Raw genomic sequence first — 17,429 nt, 5'->3', positions numbered from 1 at the left:
TTCAAATGAAGAATTGATTTTAACCAGCGCGCAGCTTCTGTCGACACATGTCGGCAGGCCTGATCAAAGGTGTGCAAGCTCCTTTATCAGAGTATGGAGGGCTGTCAGCAATAGGAGGACATTAAGATTGAGCAACCTTCACACGGATGCCGCCTTCCGCCACCTCATTATTTAAAAATCTAAAACTTTAGATTTTTTTTTTGGAGAGAGAAGAGAGGGAGATCACTTGCAATATAGGTCACACAGCCAGCCACATTACAGTACAGTCTAATGCCACATGTGAAAGCCTCAGAGTGTATCTATCTCTCTATGCTCTCCTCTTCTCCTTTGTGTGGCTGTATGGGATTTGGGGTCCCTCCATTAGCCCGTCACGTCCACTGATCCCAGATCATTAAAGCCGTGTCATGATCTAGCTCTGAGACGCTGGGAGCAGAGAGATCAACTGAAACCACATTACTCAAGATTGTCATGTGTTAACATGGAGAGGCTACAGGACAGAATGTTTTTAGCAAGTCCTAGATCAGATCGTCATGCAATGCAATGAGATCAGATTCATAAATATGCACTGATGGCTTATTTGACTGCATGTGTGTGACTGCATGTGAGTTCTTTGGGTGTAGATTCAAGGTGTTATTGGAGAAATCGACCGTATGACTTCATTTTGAAAAGCAAGTATAGAGTTGTTTATATCGTAGCTATTATATATTTACAATCACATTGTTTTCTTAGCTTAACATAATACAGATGTAGGATCTTCATTTGATCACTCTTTTGTTGCTGAGAATTTTCCCACACTGCAGGAAATGCAGATGAGCTTCATGATTTACATATATGCACTGAAAACCTGCACTAACACACCGTTATATGAACAGTATTGCACTTTTCATGTAGCCAAATTTTGGCCAGCTAATAGGCCCAGATTATTTTGCTGTGACAATACTGTTCAAATTAAGATCCAACATCTGTACGTCATAAATCAACATGCAGCATCTTTATGAAAGAGAAAAAGCTGCCAAAACTATAACTGAAGGAGTTAGAACAAACAACAACAACAACCCAGTAGCTTATATGATCAAGGAAGCACCACATATCACAGGTAACACAGCATCATTCGCCGTTAAATCGTTACATAGAAAAACAATATGCGAACACAAAGGAAATTAAATCAAAGGCATTGAATGAAGAACATGATTAGAATCCTTAAATTATGATTCTCTCTCTCTCTTGCTGATTTCTTAGCTTCTGTCTCTCTCTCTCTCTCGCTGATTTCTTAGCTTCTCTCTCTCTCTCTCTCTTGCTGATTTCTTAGTTTCTCTTTCTCTCTCTCTTGCTGACTTCTTAGCTTCTCTCTCTATCTCTTGCTGATTTCTTAGCTTCTCTCTCTCTTTCTCTCTCTTGCTGATTTCTTAGCTTCTCTCTCTCTCTGATTTCGTAGCTTCTCTCTCTCTCTCGCTGATTTCTTAGCTTCTCTCCCCTCTCTCTCTCTCTCTCTCTCTCTCTCTCTCAGGGAGTGATACTATTGAACGAAGCGCCTTGCTATGCCATTAGTGCAGTCAAACAACAAAGGAAATGAATAATAGAGAATATGATTTGAGAAGTGCTGGAGTGAAAGAGTCCCTTCCTCTTCCTGCTGTATGTAGAGAGCCCTGCAGTGCATTGATCTGTGGCTGGTTTAGCCCTCCTCCGCCGACGCTACGCTACCACTAGCTTGCACTACAGTAACAAGTACCTCGCCACCCAGAAAACCCCTCAGATCTAACACACTCTCCTACAGACACACACACACGCGCACGTATGCACAAACATGGATGCACAGACACGCATCTAAGCGTGTACACACACACACACACACACACACACACACCCTCTTCCTCACACCCAGAGCTCAGTCCACTCCACTTTTAACTGGAGCAAGCAAACTCTCCCACAAAATGGCCCCAACCAGCCACAGTCAGGAGTAAAAGAAAAGTGTACATAAAAGGGAGAAGAAAGAATGTGGAGCATGTGGTTATAATTACACCCAGGCAGTGGAGGCTGTGGTAAAGCCAAGCTGTGGATCTTAAGCCTTCTCTCCGGGTAAAAAAGCACTCTGCCTCATTAAATCTCCCATATAATACTGTTCCTGCCCTCCGCACTAGCTAACTATAATGCTGGCTTTCCTCTTTACCAGAGAACCTCTTTTGTTATCATTTCCCCCTTTCCTATTCTGCTACACATCAGACATAAGTGTGGCGTATAGAATAATAATACGCTGGGTACCTGGCTGTAAGACACAATGAACATACAGGCTCATAGAGGAACACTGCTGGGGGTCTCCTTATGAGCCAAGCACTCGACACACCACGTCTGATTCAGCTAGGGCCTTGTCAGAGCCTTAATGGGTAGTGTGAACACGTCAATCACTGATCAGTGGCCTACAAAAACGAAAATAAGCTGATCCATTGATTCAGTTGTTTTTTTTGTTTGTTTTTTTTTTTTACATCCAAAGGGTCTTGATTGGGCACAATGGGAAGTGGATCCTATGCTGTTGGGTTTTAAACTCATACCGTTCTTGATCATTGGTCCAAAACTGTATTTTCTGAAGGTACCACACGGCAGGTCAAATCAAATCCAATTCAAATAAAATGCAAATATTTGTCACATTCTTCGTAAACAACAGGTGTAGACTAACAGTGAAATGCTTACTTACGGGCCCTTCCCAACAACGCAGAGAGAAAGAAAATAGAGAAATAATAGAAAAGTAATAACGTGATAATAAAACGAATAATAAACACACAACGAGTAGTGATAACATGGCTATACACACGGTGTACCAGTCCCGAGTCGATGTGCAGAGGTACAAGGTAACTGAGGTAGATATGCAACAAGGAATAAAGTAGCTAGGCAACAGGATAGATCATAAACAGTAGCAGCAGCGTATGTGCAAAAAGGGTAAACGACGATAGTCTGGGTCGCTATTTGGTCTACTATTTAACAAACTATTTAGCAGTCTTATGGTTTGTGGGTAAAAGCTGTTGAGGGTCCTGTTGGTTCCAGACTTCATTGGTATTGCTTGCCGGTGCGGTAGCAGAGAGAAGCATCTATGACTTGGGTGGCTTGAGTCTATGACAATTTGTATTGCCTTCCTCTGACACCGCCTGGTATAGAGGTCCTGGATGGCAGGGAGCTCGGCCCCAGTACACACTACCCTCTGTAGTGTCTTTCAGTCTTACGCCAAGCAGTTGCCATTCCAAGTGGTGATGTAGTCAGTCAAGAGACTCTCAATGGGGCAGCTGTATAACTTTTAGAGGATCTGGATCAAGTTAAAGAGGGAGGTGTTCAGTCCCAGGGTCCTTAGCTTGGTGATGAGCTTGGAGGGCACAATGGTGTACTCAAATACAGTAGGTGTTCCTTTTGTCCTGGTGGGAGAGGGCGGTGTGGAACGCAATAGAGATTGAGTCATCTGTGGATCTGTTGGGGCGTTATGTGAATCGGAGTGGGTCCAGGGTGTCTGGGATGATGGTGTTGATGTGAGCTGTGACCAGCATTTTAATGCATTTCATGGCTACAGATGTGAGTGCTACGGACGATAGTCATTTAGACAGGTTGCCTTGGCGTTCTTCTGACGAGTGTCAGAGCCGGTGTCGTAGAATTCAATCTTAGTCATGTATTCACGCTTTGTCTGTTTGATGGCTCGTCGGAGGTCATAGCGGTATTTCTCATAGGAAACAATGGGTTGACTTCATTGATGGCTTTTTGACAGTCTGTGGAGTCTGGTCCTGGGTGAGCAGTATGTCCTGCGCCGCCAACTCGTTGAAGTAGAAATATTAATCTATATCGAAGGCTAGCTGTTCTGATGTCCAGAAGCTCTTGTCGGTCTTAAGGAACGATGTCCAAGACATGATGTGCAAAAAAAGCTAAAAGAAAATACACAAAACAGCAGAATTGGTCAGGAGCCACTAAAACGGCAGCTATCCAATCCAGAGCCATTCTGAAGGTGAATTTACATGAAAGTTGTGACAAATTATTCAAAACAATAATCTGCTCCTATATCTTGGTAAAGTTTTGCAACTTCTACTAGGATCCTTTACACTGCATCTGATGAGGGGGTTCAAAGAAAAACAACCAGACGAACTCAAATGAGAAAAGTGAGAAATTAATTTGTGCACACTCTTGATTTCTCCACAGGCAAACATCGATCGTGTCGCTGCTGTCTCTCTCCCTTCACTCTGGAGATGGCGGCTAGAGGGAGGAGGTGCGGAGGAGAGGAGAGAGAGGCGGGTGTGCGTGTCTGAGGGGGTCGTTGTAATCAGGGGCTCTCATTAGCCCGCCGTTGGCTGTGGATGACAGAAGGTCTCCCAGGGAACCAGGGGAAACAGGGGCTCATAAGCCCAGCGCTTCATCTACTTCTGCTGGGGTGGATGAGGACGAAGCCTGCCTCTCTCCCCAACCAACTCCCACAGAGCCTGGATCTCTACCTCTACCAAACACCAACCAACATGTAACCAACCACATACAGACCCTGCTTATCTACCAAACATTAAGCAACACTCAGGAATTCATATAAAATACTACAACTGCAGACTAGACTGACATGGGCCTGGATGAAACACTCACGCAAAAACGTGTGACGAATGATGGAGACTGGTAAACACTGATCTGTGGGAGGGGGCAGAAGGAAAGAGACGTCCTCTCAGACACCTTGCAAAACCAATAAACGGACCCATCCCCATAGACATACTGTAGTGAAACAGCCCTTGTGTTTCCAGTTTCTGCATGGGGATATCATATCTCTGTCTGAAGGGGCCCAGAGAGCGAGAGGTAGGTGGGTAAACACAACTGACTCTGCCGCCAGGTGCCAGGCAGTGTGTGTGACTGTGAGAACCCAGAGTCCTCAGCCTGCTGGGCAAAGCCATCCATATTAGGTTTAAAATAACCACACATGAGACTTAACCTTTCGCAGAGACAAATGAAATGAAAGAACGGTCGCGTGATCAGGAGCAGGCTTCATTCATAGTGGGCTCTCTGTGAGCCTGACCTGGATTACTGCTCTGTTCCTGGAGGGCATACGGTGAATGCCACACCAGCAGACAGGACACATTCATCTGCTCTGTGAGCTGTATTCTACCTCTATCTGAGGTTGGGAAACAAAGGCGTGAACACACACACACACATAGGCATGAATACAATACACGCACAATGCATGCATTTCACAGCATCTGATGTAACGCTCTCTCACACAGACATGCACGTATGGACACGCACACACACACACACACACACACACACACACACACACACACACACACACACACACACACACACACACACACACACACACACACACACACACACACACACACACACACACACACACACACACACAGGTGAGCCAACACACAAGGAGCAGTAACATATCCGAGTGGTTGAAACACACTTCATTCCTCTCTGGAAAGATGATAGATCACACACACACACACACGCTCCACTTTCCAGTCCAGAATGTGAAGCAGAATCTGGCCTTACAGGAGACGTTGAATATGGCGATGCTCCTTTGGGCTCAGGAAGCAGCCATTCAACCTGCCTTTCGCCAGCTTTTCAAGCTTAATAATGTCAAAATACATTCTATCGTCATTACTGCCGGCACAGTCAGTAGTATGTCCATCTAAATAAAAAGTTACGCGCAACTGAAAAAAATGCCTTGTCTGGAAGGAATCGAAGTATTGTTTTTTACCAAGTGCGCATGTATCAAATCCAGCAAAAAAACAAATTATATTACTGATATTGCAGGAGGTGTAGAAAAGGCATTTTTTCGGTTGCATGCAACTCTTCATTTAGTACATACCGGCTGTGACGGCAGTGTTGACTATAGTTTCTCAGAGAAACACCAGTAGGTACTGAACAGATTTTGACATTATTACGCTTGTAAAGCTGGTAAATGGCAAGTTGAATCACTGCTTCCTGCCCTTAAAGGAGAATTGCCATATTCAACATCTCCTGAAAGGCCAGATTCTGGTTCCCCTCAAAATGACGAAATATGAAATGGAGCATTTACCGCTCGGAATCGCACTCTGCCCAGGACTGTGCTGCTCCTCTGTCACATTGTCTTCTACTGCCAGAAAGAAAGAGAGAGGGGAAAGAAATGGTTAACAGCAACAACAACAAAAAACCTACAACAGGTTTACGCCTGTCAGACACATTGAGACTTTCTTTCCCTTCTTTGTTTCCTTCGTCTTATTTTTTACTGTTACGGCTTTTCTGTACGGAAACTCCAGGAGATTTTAACAGCTCAACCAGTGCTTTGGGAATCCACACAAGCCTTTCATATGGACGAGGTTTGGCAACATGGCAAGCAGCCACCCGCGTAAGTAACATATAGGACTGAGTAATGACCACATGAATTATAAAATTCTCCCAAGAAACCCTCGCCCAACATCAACAGTGACCAACTGAAAAAACGCCTTGATGACTGCGGAGGTTTCTGAGACAAAACAACGCCCAAGGTATTAGACAGGCGATATAGACTAACACATACCCTTCGGCAAAATGGTATTGTCACACATCTAAAAACACTGCATTTTAAACAAAGTTTCTGAACAAATATACAGTACTTACTGACTTTTTTTAAAGCACTTCACAGTATATGAATTAGCAAGTGTTTTTGTAACATTGATACTACAGTGATATTAACAATTTATCAGATTCTAAGATATTTATAATTGGATTTCTATGTTGTATTTTTGAAAGACCGTGTTAATATATGCGTCCAAGGCCAGTTCACAACATGCACCTAAATGTGGCATATTTGTGCGATTCTGAATGCAGGACCGTGCATTCAGATCAGGCCTCAGTCAGTCAGTGACTTGTTTGTAACTGAGTGCTTGTCAAAGGAGTGATGGTTTGAACAGCGCTCCGACTAATTCATTAGCTACATGGCAATCAATCCTTCTGACACGATGTGGTATTATTGGCATTGGCCTTGACAAACATGACTTTAGCCTGTTCAAAAGGTAGGAACCTTTTTTTTCGCAGGGGGTCTGCTTTGAACTAGGTGACAGGTAGGGGGGAAAAGAGTTCCTTGCGGCATGTCAAGTACAAGGTACTAAATGGATTTCAGCAGCGGGAAGAGAACAAAAGACTCTCCCACCTGTTCCCTGTAAAATTAGGGTCTCACCGAGAACTTCTGACGTCTCATCGTTCCTCCCCTGCAGTTGAAATGCATTCTCCATTATGCCTTCTCAACCTTTCATTTCCCTTCAGCAGAGAGAAAGGGGAGCCTGACAGGACCTCCCGGCAGGGGGAGAGTGGCAGTGTGACTACCAACGCCAGAAACCAGCTAGCGACACTTAAAAAAAAAAAAGACACCAAATATCCCATACTTTGCATAATTAAGGCAGGGATCCTAGCCACTTCCTCTAAGGGGGGCTGGAGTCAATGTAGAGAGTGGTGTCAAGCAGATTCTTCTGAAAATGGTAGTCTTAGAAAAAAAATTGCTATCTAGAAACTACAATGGTTCTTCAGCTGTCCCCATAGGAGAACCCTCCACAGAGGGTTCTACATGGAACCCAAAAGAGTTCTACCTGAAACCAAAAAGGGTTCTACCTGGAACCAAAAAGGGTTCACCTATGGGGACAGCCGAAGAACCCTTTTGGAACCCTTTTTCCAAGAGAGTAAGAAAGAGATAGGAGTAGCGATGTCTCGAACCACCGGACAATATTGAACAAGAGTTGCATGTAAAGGAATTCTAAAAATCTGTCTTTATGACGTGCCGTGTTTAGGAAATGTGTTTGATTCCACAAAAGGAAGAACAAGAGGTCTGCACTCCTACCTGAGTCAGAAACCATTTATCCAATTCCAGGGAATAGAAAAGGCTTTTAATTGGTCAGATCTCTGTTAGTTCATTTGTTAAACACATCACTAACATGGAAAGGACGAGGAGTTTTAAAAAAAATGATGTATTCCACCTTTATTTAACCAGGTAGGCCAGCTGAGAACAAGTTCTCATTTACAACTGCGACCTGGCCAAGATAAAGCAAAGCCGTGCGACACAAACAACACAGAGTTACACATGGGATAAACAAATGTACAGTCGATATCACAATAGAAAAATCTATATACATTGTGTGCAAATGTAGTAAGATTAGGGAGGTAAGGCAATAAATAGGCCATGGTGGCGAAATAATTACAATTTAGCAATTAAACACTAGAGTGATAGATGTGCAGAAGAAGAATGTGCAAATAGAGATACTGGGGTGAAAAGAAACAAAAAAATAAATAACAATATGGGGATGAGGTAGTTGGGTGGGGTATTTACAGATGAGCTGTGTACAGGTACAATGATCGGTAAGCTGCTCTGACAGCTGATGCTTAAAGATAGTGAGGGAGATATAAGACTCCAGCTTCAGTGATTTTTGCTATTCGTTCCACTCTGGCAGCAGAGAACTGGAAGGAAAGGCAGCCGAAGAGAAGTTGGCTTTGGGGGTGACCAGTGATTGGGATGATACCTGCTGGAGCGGGTGCTACGGGTGGGTGCTGCTATGGTGACCAGTGGGCTGAGATAAGGAGGGGCTTTACCTAGCAAAGTCTTATAGATGACCTGGAGCCAGTGGGTTTGGCGACGAATATGAAGCGAGGGCCAGCCAACGAGGGCGTACAGGTCGCAGTGGTGGGTAGTATATGAGGCTTTGGTGACAAAACGGATGGCACTGTGATAGACTGCATCCAATTTGCTGAGTAGAGTGTTGGAGGCTATTTTGTAAATGACATCGCCGAAGTCAAGGATCGGTAGGATAGTCCGTTTTACGAGGGTATGTTTGGCAGCATGAGTGAAGGATGCTTTGTTGCGAAATAGGAAACCAATTCTAGATGTAATATTTGATTGGAGATGCTTAATGTGAGTCTGGAAGGAGAGTTTACAGTCTAACTAGGCAGGTATTTGTAGTATATGGACACAGTGTTAAAGTCCCCTTAGAGCCACCGTACATAGATAACTGTGTCTCTATCTTTCTGTCTCACCAGTGCAGAAGCCTCAACTCGTCCTGTGGAGACATACATGCCTTAGTGAGTGAGCCTGAGTCCCTGTGAGTCTAATGAGTTTCTCCAGCGCTGTTGAGCACCTTGCATCCAGCATCATTTAAACGGGCCAGGATAGAGGGGGGTTACTAATAAAGCCCTCGTGTTTCGTACAGACCTTGGTTGGGTGGAGGGATTGTCTGTGTGTGTGTGTGTGTGTGTGTGTGTGTGTGTGTGTGTGTGTGTGTGTGTGTGTGTGTGTGTGTGTGTGTGTGTGTGTGTGTGTGTGCGTGTGTGTGGGGGGTGAGTGGTTTCATTTTGATTACTGTCCCTGTTGGCGAGATAAGTGAGTTGAGGCAGAAAATTCCATTTTACAATGCCATCCATACTTATACATTACAGGACTGTCAGCCATGAGTCGATGATTTGTCACCACTGTGAACTTATTAAAAGTTTTGGCCAATTAAACAAAACAAGCAATTTACATTCTTGTTGTAAAATTGTTGTCCCATCACTTCATGGGAAGTTTTAATGGATTTGAATGGCTGCTACCTACGTGGGCCATTGGTCATCCGATCTAGCCTGTCAGATACACAATCATTTACCCATGGTATCGCTCTATAAATGTAACGAAAATCCCTCAGCAGCGAACAAAAATACACATTTCACCAGCAATTGCTGCAATTTTCAACGAAAATGTATGATAATACATCTGGCTAATTGAATTGATGTATGCTGCCTGATAACCATCTCAATAAGACAGAATCTATTACGTAGATGAATATATAACAGCATACAAACTGAATATCACTTCAGCAACACAGCTATCAGTTCATTCATTTCACAAGGTACATTGTGTCACTCTGCCAGTAACACACTGCATTTATAATTATGCTGCAATGTTTTGTTGATACAACACATGGGACCAAATCAACACTGTTCCTTGGATTTTTATTCGTGTAACAGAAATAATGTCATCTGACAACAAGTGTTGAAGAGTTAAAGGTCCACTGATTAACACATACGAACTAACAAACATGATGGCCATTTAGGAGAGATTGGCAATCCTATGGCAGGAATCAATCCTTCAAAATGTAATCTACATATGAATTACCCATCGGCAGAAGAAAAACACCAAGAATAAGACTTATGGCCAGACGTCCACAACAACAGCTTCAGTCAATACAGTAAGATGTCTCTTGTGAATAAATGTAGAAACAAATGTGCCAAACAGAACACGTTCTAATGAAGAAGTGAATGGGCGCTACGCAATGCAGTCGGGTTATCAATTGCTCTAATCCATCAATTGAATTCCTGTTGCGTGTGTCTGTCTGTCTGTCTGTCTGTCTGTCTGTCTGTCTGTCTGTCTGTCTGTCTGTCTGTCTGTCTGTCTGTCTGTCTGTCTGTCTGTCTGTCTGTCTGTCTGTGAGAAGAAGGGCTGATAGACACACACACACACACAGCCCTGAGTCTGTCTGTTCTTGGATATGCGAGCTGCGACAGTGTGACTCATCTGGTTGGTTACAGAGAGCTCGGACGTTACAGTGTGGAGCACAATGGCTGTGTAATCGGCCCTGACTGACCAGGAAGGAGACTCTCGCCACAGGGACTACAACTCAATTTAGCTGGGGTCACCAGGTCAAACCTCCTCAATTAGTACTAGGGGGAGAGGAGGGGAGAGGACACACACTGCACATGATGAATAACTTTCTTAATGATCATTATTTGAACAGGTGCTGATTAGTGTCATAAACCATTTGCAATGGAGAAGCTGTGTGTTAATCATATGGCATAACGTTTGTAATCCTTCATGTACTTTATCATGTAAACAAGTTATGAATATGAGTAGTAATTCTGAAGTAGTTTGAAATCAAATAATACCTTATTGGAAATAATAATACTATCAAAGGATAAATAATCACACTAATTTTATGGATATTGGATATTATGATCATGTATAATACATGATATGTATTTTAGACAAACAAATGCATCAGGAAATCAATCACTGACAGCAGATGGAGGGGGGGAGACAGACACCATCTCCCCAGCAGTCAGACAAGCCATGACAACAGGAGAGACACATGCCATGAAATAAGAGGAGATATCGGCCAGCTCCCGTGGCACCCAGACGAGCCCAGCACAACTCACTGAGCCCCAGCTTTCCGCATGTCAAGAACACTGACAGCCAAGTTAATGGTATTTCTATGGCTCCATCATCATTTCTTTAATGATAATACTAGCCATAGTTTTGTGTCACACTAGAAAAGTGCTAATGGGTGTTATACCACAGATCATTAATTGTAAAAAAAAAAAAAAAAAAAAAAAAAAAAAAGAGACTAAAATAGGGGGCTTATAAAGAAAAAACTGTCATTAGAGATGAATAAAGCTTAAAGTAGAGGAGAATAAAGAGGAATAGTGAATCTACTCTGTCTTTCACTTGAATTATTAAAACCAAAATGAGTACAGCTCTTATCTTTTTATTTTATTAATATGAATAGATACTGAATAATTATTTTTCATTCATATTCACAACAACAAAACTCTGAAGCTCTAGTATGGCCTAGTTGCAATCACTTGGTTTTCGTTAAAGGTAAAAGGTGGATCCTTTGAGTACAGCACATCTGCCTAGTGCCATATTGACCATGTTGGACATCAATAAATGCATTAATATTATTGTACTGGGCACAGATGGAGACATGGTTTAACTATGGTTGAAAGCTCAACCTTTGCACCACTTCAAATCACCTCACCTAAATATGACAACGATAAAGCCTGAAATGCAATGACAAATACAAAATGGTGAGGTGAAAATAGGTGTGTTTATCGAGGCAAACTCAAATGTGTTACCGAGCCAAAGCAGGGTTCTTTTTGACAGTCAGCCTATATGACAGACGGTCTATGTTAGCTGTTGGTTTTCATAGCATTTTCTTGACTGTAATAGTCATTCATACTATTTCCATATTATGGATTCATATGAACCCGTATCAAATGGCATACAGTCTGCTTCTATCCGATGCCAAGCCAAATCCCAGAGTTCATCCATGTAATGATGGAACTCATCTCGTGGTAAACATCAAATATTTAAGGTGTATATGACACGACAACGATTTCATGATATCCTGCAATACAGTAACTAAATGGTGCAGAAAATATATTTATATATGCAGACGACGGCTACCCTGGAAATATCGTTGTCAGCCAATGAAAACGTTAGTGGAGTGAGACCGACTTCAGAGTGTCATTTGTGCTCGAAGAGAAAATCTCAACTCAGTCTCTCTCTCCCTCTCTCTGCTCAGGAAGTCTGTGAGCAACGTGGCAGGCAGGCAGGCAGTCACCTACTGTATGTGCAGATTCTGGACTAGTCTGTCCGAAGGGTCCTCATCCTATGCCTCCTCACTGTGACTGAACAAGCTGCTGACCCAACACTTCGGGCACATCCCATGAAAACAAAATTACGACGCACCCACTGTAGTTGAGAGACGTAGATAGTCTAGGATTGAGTAAATGTCAGTGATGAGGGTGAAGTGTTTGCATATAAGCGAATGATGTATGGTCTCGTCCTGTGCCATCTATTCCCCTGAGCAATAGCGTCACCGGCTCCGTCTCTCAGACTTAATTGAAACAGGACTTGTAATGTTGCCCTTTTCCTTGACGGGACCAAAACATAACCTCTGACTCCCTCCAGCATCCAATTGAGAAAGAGAAGAAAGGTGTACACATTCCACAGACAGGAGGGAAAAGGAGAGGCACCATCAAGGCTTTATTCTGTCCTCGTTCTCTCTCTGTACATGCTTTCTCCATGTTGACCGATACCACATGGCCCTGGCCCTGTCACCGGTTATGATCGGGATTGACCTTCCTTACATGTGCCAATAAAGTGTTCTTTTACTGTCACTGTGAGGCATGGACACTGACCAGTATCTCTAACCCACAACACAATGATACTGTCTCTAACCCACAACACAATGATACTGTCTCTAATCCACAGCACAATGATACTGTCTCTAATCCACAGCACAATGATACTGTCTCTAATCTACAGCACAATGATACCGTCTCTAATCCACAGCACAATGATACTGTCTCTAATCTACAGCACAATGATACCGTCTCTAATCCACACCACAATGATACTGTCTCTAATCTACAGCACAATGATACCGTCTCTAATCCACAGCACAATGATACTGTCTCTAATCCACAGCACAATGATACTGTCTCTAATCCACACCACAATGATACTGTCTCTAATCTACAGCACAATGATACCATCTCTAATCCACAGCACAATGATACAGTCTCTAATCTACAGCACAATGATACGGTCTTTAATCTACAGCACAATGATACTGTCTCTAATCTACAGCACAATGATACTGTCTCTAACACACAGCACAATGATACTGTCTCTAATCCACAGCACAATGATACTGTCTCTAACCCACACCACAATGATACCGTCTCTAATCTACAGCACAATGATACTGTCTCTAATCTACAGCACAATGATACTGTCTCTAATCTACAGCACAATGATACTGTCTCTAACACACAGCACAATGATACTGTCTCTAACACACAGCACAACGATACCATCTCTAATCCACACCACAATGATACCGTCTCTAATCCACAGCACAATGATACTGTCTCTAATCCACAGCACAATGATACTGTCTCTAATCTACAGCACAATGATACGGTCTTTAATCTACAGCACAATGATACTGTCTCTAATCTACAGCACAATGATACTGTCTCTAACACACAGCACAATGATGCTGTCTCTAATCTACAGCACAATGATACTGTCTCTAACCCACAACACAATGATACTGTCTCTAATCCACAGCACAATGATACTGTCTCTAACCCACAACACAATGATACTGTCTCTAATCCACACCACAATGATACTGTCTCTAATCTACAGCACAATGATACAGCCTTTAATCTACAGCACAATGATACTGTCTCTAACACACAGCACAATGATACTGTCTCTAATCAACAGCACAATGATACAGTCTTTAATCTACAGCACAATGATACGGTCTCTAATCTACAGCACAATGATACTGTCTCTAACACACAGCACAATGATACGGTCTCTAATCTACAGCACAATGATACGGTCTCTAATCTACAGCACAATGATACGGTCTCTAATCTACAGCACAATGATACGGTCTTTAATCTACAGCACAATGATACTGTCTCTAACACACAGCACAATGATACGGTCTCTAATCTACAGCACAATGATACGGTCTCTAACACACAGCACAATGATACTGTCTCTAATCAACAGCACAATGATACGGTCTTTAATCTACAGCACAATGATACGGCCTCTAATCTACAGCACAATGATACTGTCTCTAACACACAGCACAATGATACGGTCTCTAAACTACAGCACAATGATACGGTCTTTAATCTACAGCACAATGATACGGTCTCTAATCTACAGCACAATGATACTGTCTCTAACACACAGCACAATGATACGGTCTCTAAACTACAGCACAATGATACGGTCTCTAATCTACAGCACAATGATACTGTCTCTAATCCACAACACAACTAAACACGGAGCACTGTCTATTACCAACACAACAACACTGACCACAGTGTCTAACCCACAATAACACAACAAATGACACACTTTGTGTTGGATGCATATTTTATGTGGTTGAAAATGAAATACTGTCCATTTTATGTCGCAGAAAAATGGCACGTTTAGGCAACAAAACACTAAACGCACATTCCCATTCTCTGCAGATGCTGAAAGAAATCAATCATATTTCTCCACTCCTGTTCACGAGACAAAATTAACAGTAGGTCTATAATTGTACTGCAAGAAACAATTATGCAGGGTTTATATAACAATTATAACAATTATGACAGGCTACATGTGAAGCCTGCAGTTAGTGTCCAGCCTTCTGTTACTATTCCAACTATTCCAACTATAAAGACAGACCCTTGTATCTACTGCAGTAGATTTTGAGAGGGGAAATGCACTCTGACAGACACCACCAAATACAAACAGTGAAACTATGCAAAACCCCCAAAGCATGTCATTTCCATAGCAATTTTGTTTTGAAAATAAAAGCTGTCTTGTGGACATCTGTATTAGTGTGGCTCCATTCTTACAGGCAGAGGTGGACAAAGAACAATAAGCGACATCTGCCTACTCTCTTCTGATTCTGATCCAAACTCCGGAAATATCTATGACGTGTCCACATTTCATGTCAACTTTACTGCGGGAAGAAAAGCAAGCTGTAGGGAACATATGGAAGTAGGAACAATTTATTCAACCAAGCTGTTGCATTCGGATCTCAATAACAACGCAAAAACAAGCAGTGAATGCCATCACTCAGACAAGACTTAAAATATTGCACGCAGCAACGTTGTGTGACAAATACTGTATACCCACACACACTCAACCTAAATCAAATCAAATTGTATTTGTCACCTGCTTCGTAGACAACAGGTGTAGTCTAAAAGTGAAATGCTTACTTACGAGTCCATTAACAGCAATGCAGAGTTAAAGATAACACATTTTAAAGAAATACATTTGAAATAGTGACACGAGGAATAAATACACACTGAATAACTAATACAAATAAAAAAGTAAAAATAACATGGCTATATACAGGGATTACCAGTACAGAGTAAATGTACTGGTGTACGATGTACACACACAGACACATGGATGCTTGCACACACACACACACACACAAATACACACACAAGAAAAGCATGCACACACACACAGAAGAGATGCACACACACACAGAAGAGATGCACACACACACAGAGAGAGAAAATAATTGCACACACACAGACTAAAGAAAAGCATTCACACACAGACTCACAAACACACACACACTTGTAGCAGATTGGTGAGAACATATATTGTCTAAGTGATTTGTCTTTGGAGAATAGAAAATGTAATGTCACCTACTGCATCAAAACCAGTCAATGCCACCAACGTGTGCTGATGCTGACAAAAACAGAAATCTATCTATAGAGGCATTGTTGACTGTGCATAAACCAGCAGACACAGACACACTTGAAAGTCTGTGACAACAATAGTGATATGTGCATGATGCACTCACATTCCCCTCACTCCTGGGTATTGATTTAAAATGGTGGCTGTAGGAATGTTACCACAGACCATGTAATCTTCCTTTGCGATGAAGACTTCAGAGAACAAAACGGGAGACAGAAAGCAAAGCAGTCGACAGACCACAAGCTGAGACAGGGAAATTGTGGACAATTATTTGCTGAGCAAAATACAATGCCTGCCAGATGAACTGCAGCTCAACCTCGAACCCCAGCAGCTACCCTACCACAAATACTACAGAGAAAAGTGTTGTGTGCCTGTGTGTGTACGCTTGTATGTGTGCAAGTGACAGGAAGGAAGTAAGTTTATATCTCAGAGTAAATTCAACAAAGGTTATAAGTACCTTCAGTATGTAATATTGAATTAAACAAAATATTAAACAAAATATTCCATCTGCAGTCCTTCTCATGTGTACAGAGCAAAAATATGTATCTAATTTTGAAAACGGATGTTCAAATAAATAAAATATCACATTTCTGATCTATGTTTACTATTGTTTAATAACATAGGCAACAATAATGTGACATATCAAGTTGAATAAATCTGCCCTATTGATGAACAATGATTGGGTAATTAGGTAATCTGAAAGTTCATAAAATGTCATTCCCAAACCTGACAAGGAACAGATTAAAGGCAAAATAGTAGCTTTATCTACCTCTCAGTTAGTTAACATCCACACCTCCTCAGACACACACACACACACACACACACACACACACACTTTTAGAAAAATGCTTCCTCCCTGGAATAGACGGGATTTTAGTTTATCAGACGCGTATCACGTGACACTACAAACTCTACAGACAGACAGCTCGAGCCCCGAACTTCAGCGTCATTAAACAGATCCAGATGTTCCTGAAACTCGTCGCATTCCATCACAACGCGCTCGTCTATTGCGTTATAGAGCTGTCTTATTTCTACCCTCTCTGGCTTCTTAAACTTACTCAAGTTGACAACAACATCTGACTATGAAGAAATGTGTCATATAGGCTGAGAAAAATGCATGCGCCAGGCGTGTCCAAATGCGCATGTAATAAAGGGGAAAAAACACTTAAACTAGAGGACAATGTTATCTAATCTCTGTAAAAACATGGACCCACACTACCGTATACAAGCTTTTTTAATCTATAATGTTAGTGAATTTGGTTGGTTTCCACCCCCAAATACGATCTTTTTCAGAGTCATCCAACATATCACTTACCTTTCAATGATCTTGGTTTAGCTTGCTTGCGGCGCGACATCCTACAGAAAACGTTGAAGTTGCTCAGTTTCACACTGATAAATTGTATTCACTGGAAAGCGA

At 42.1% G+C, this 17,429-nt stretch overlaps 1 protein-coding gene across 7 annotated transcripts in view; it reads right to left on the bottom strand.

Annotated features, from left to right (window-relative positions):
* LOC112226854 (zinc finger protein 521) overlaps window positions 1-17,429 on the bottom strand; it is a 150,764-nt gene that overhangs the window by 132,570 nt on the left and 765 nt on the right. For 3 of the 7 annotated variants that reach the window (XR_006080221.1, XR_006080219.1, XM_024391465.2), the window contains exons 1-2: window positions 17,328-17,429; window positions 6,035-6,091 (exon numbers count right to left, since the gene is read on the bottom strand). The exon at window positions 17,328-17,429 is cut by the window's right edge and continues 572 nt beyond it. Coding sequence is in view for 1 of the 7 variants with exons in the window: in XM_024391465.2 (XP_024247233.1) it covers window positions 6,035-6,091; window positions 17,328-17,367 (97 nt within the window). In the remaining 6 variants the exon portion in view is untranslated. The remainder of the gene's footprint in view (window positions 1-6,034; window positions 6,092-17,327) is intronic. The other 4 variants (XR_006080218.1, XR_006080220.1, XR_006080222.1 and 1 more) reach the window with 4 other exon arrangements.

The sequence above is a fragment of the Oncorhynchus tshawytscha genome, linkage group LG28 (genome assembly GCF_018296145.1).
Source record: "Oncorhynchus tshawytscha isolate Ot180627B linkage group LG28, Otsh_v2.0, whole genome shotgun sequence".
Classification (NCBI taxonomy): Eukaryota; Metazoa; Chordata; class Actinopteri; order Salmoniformes; family Salmonidae; genus Oncorhynchus; species Oncorhynchus tshawytscha.
The sequence above is the reverse complement of the archived record's forward strand: the minus strand, read 5'-3'. Positions and strand labels throughout refer to the sequence as shown.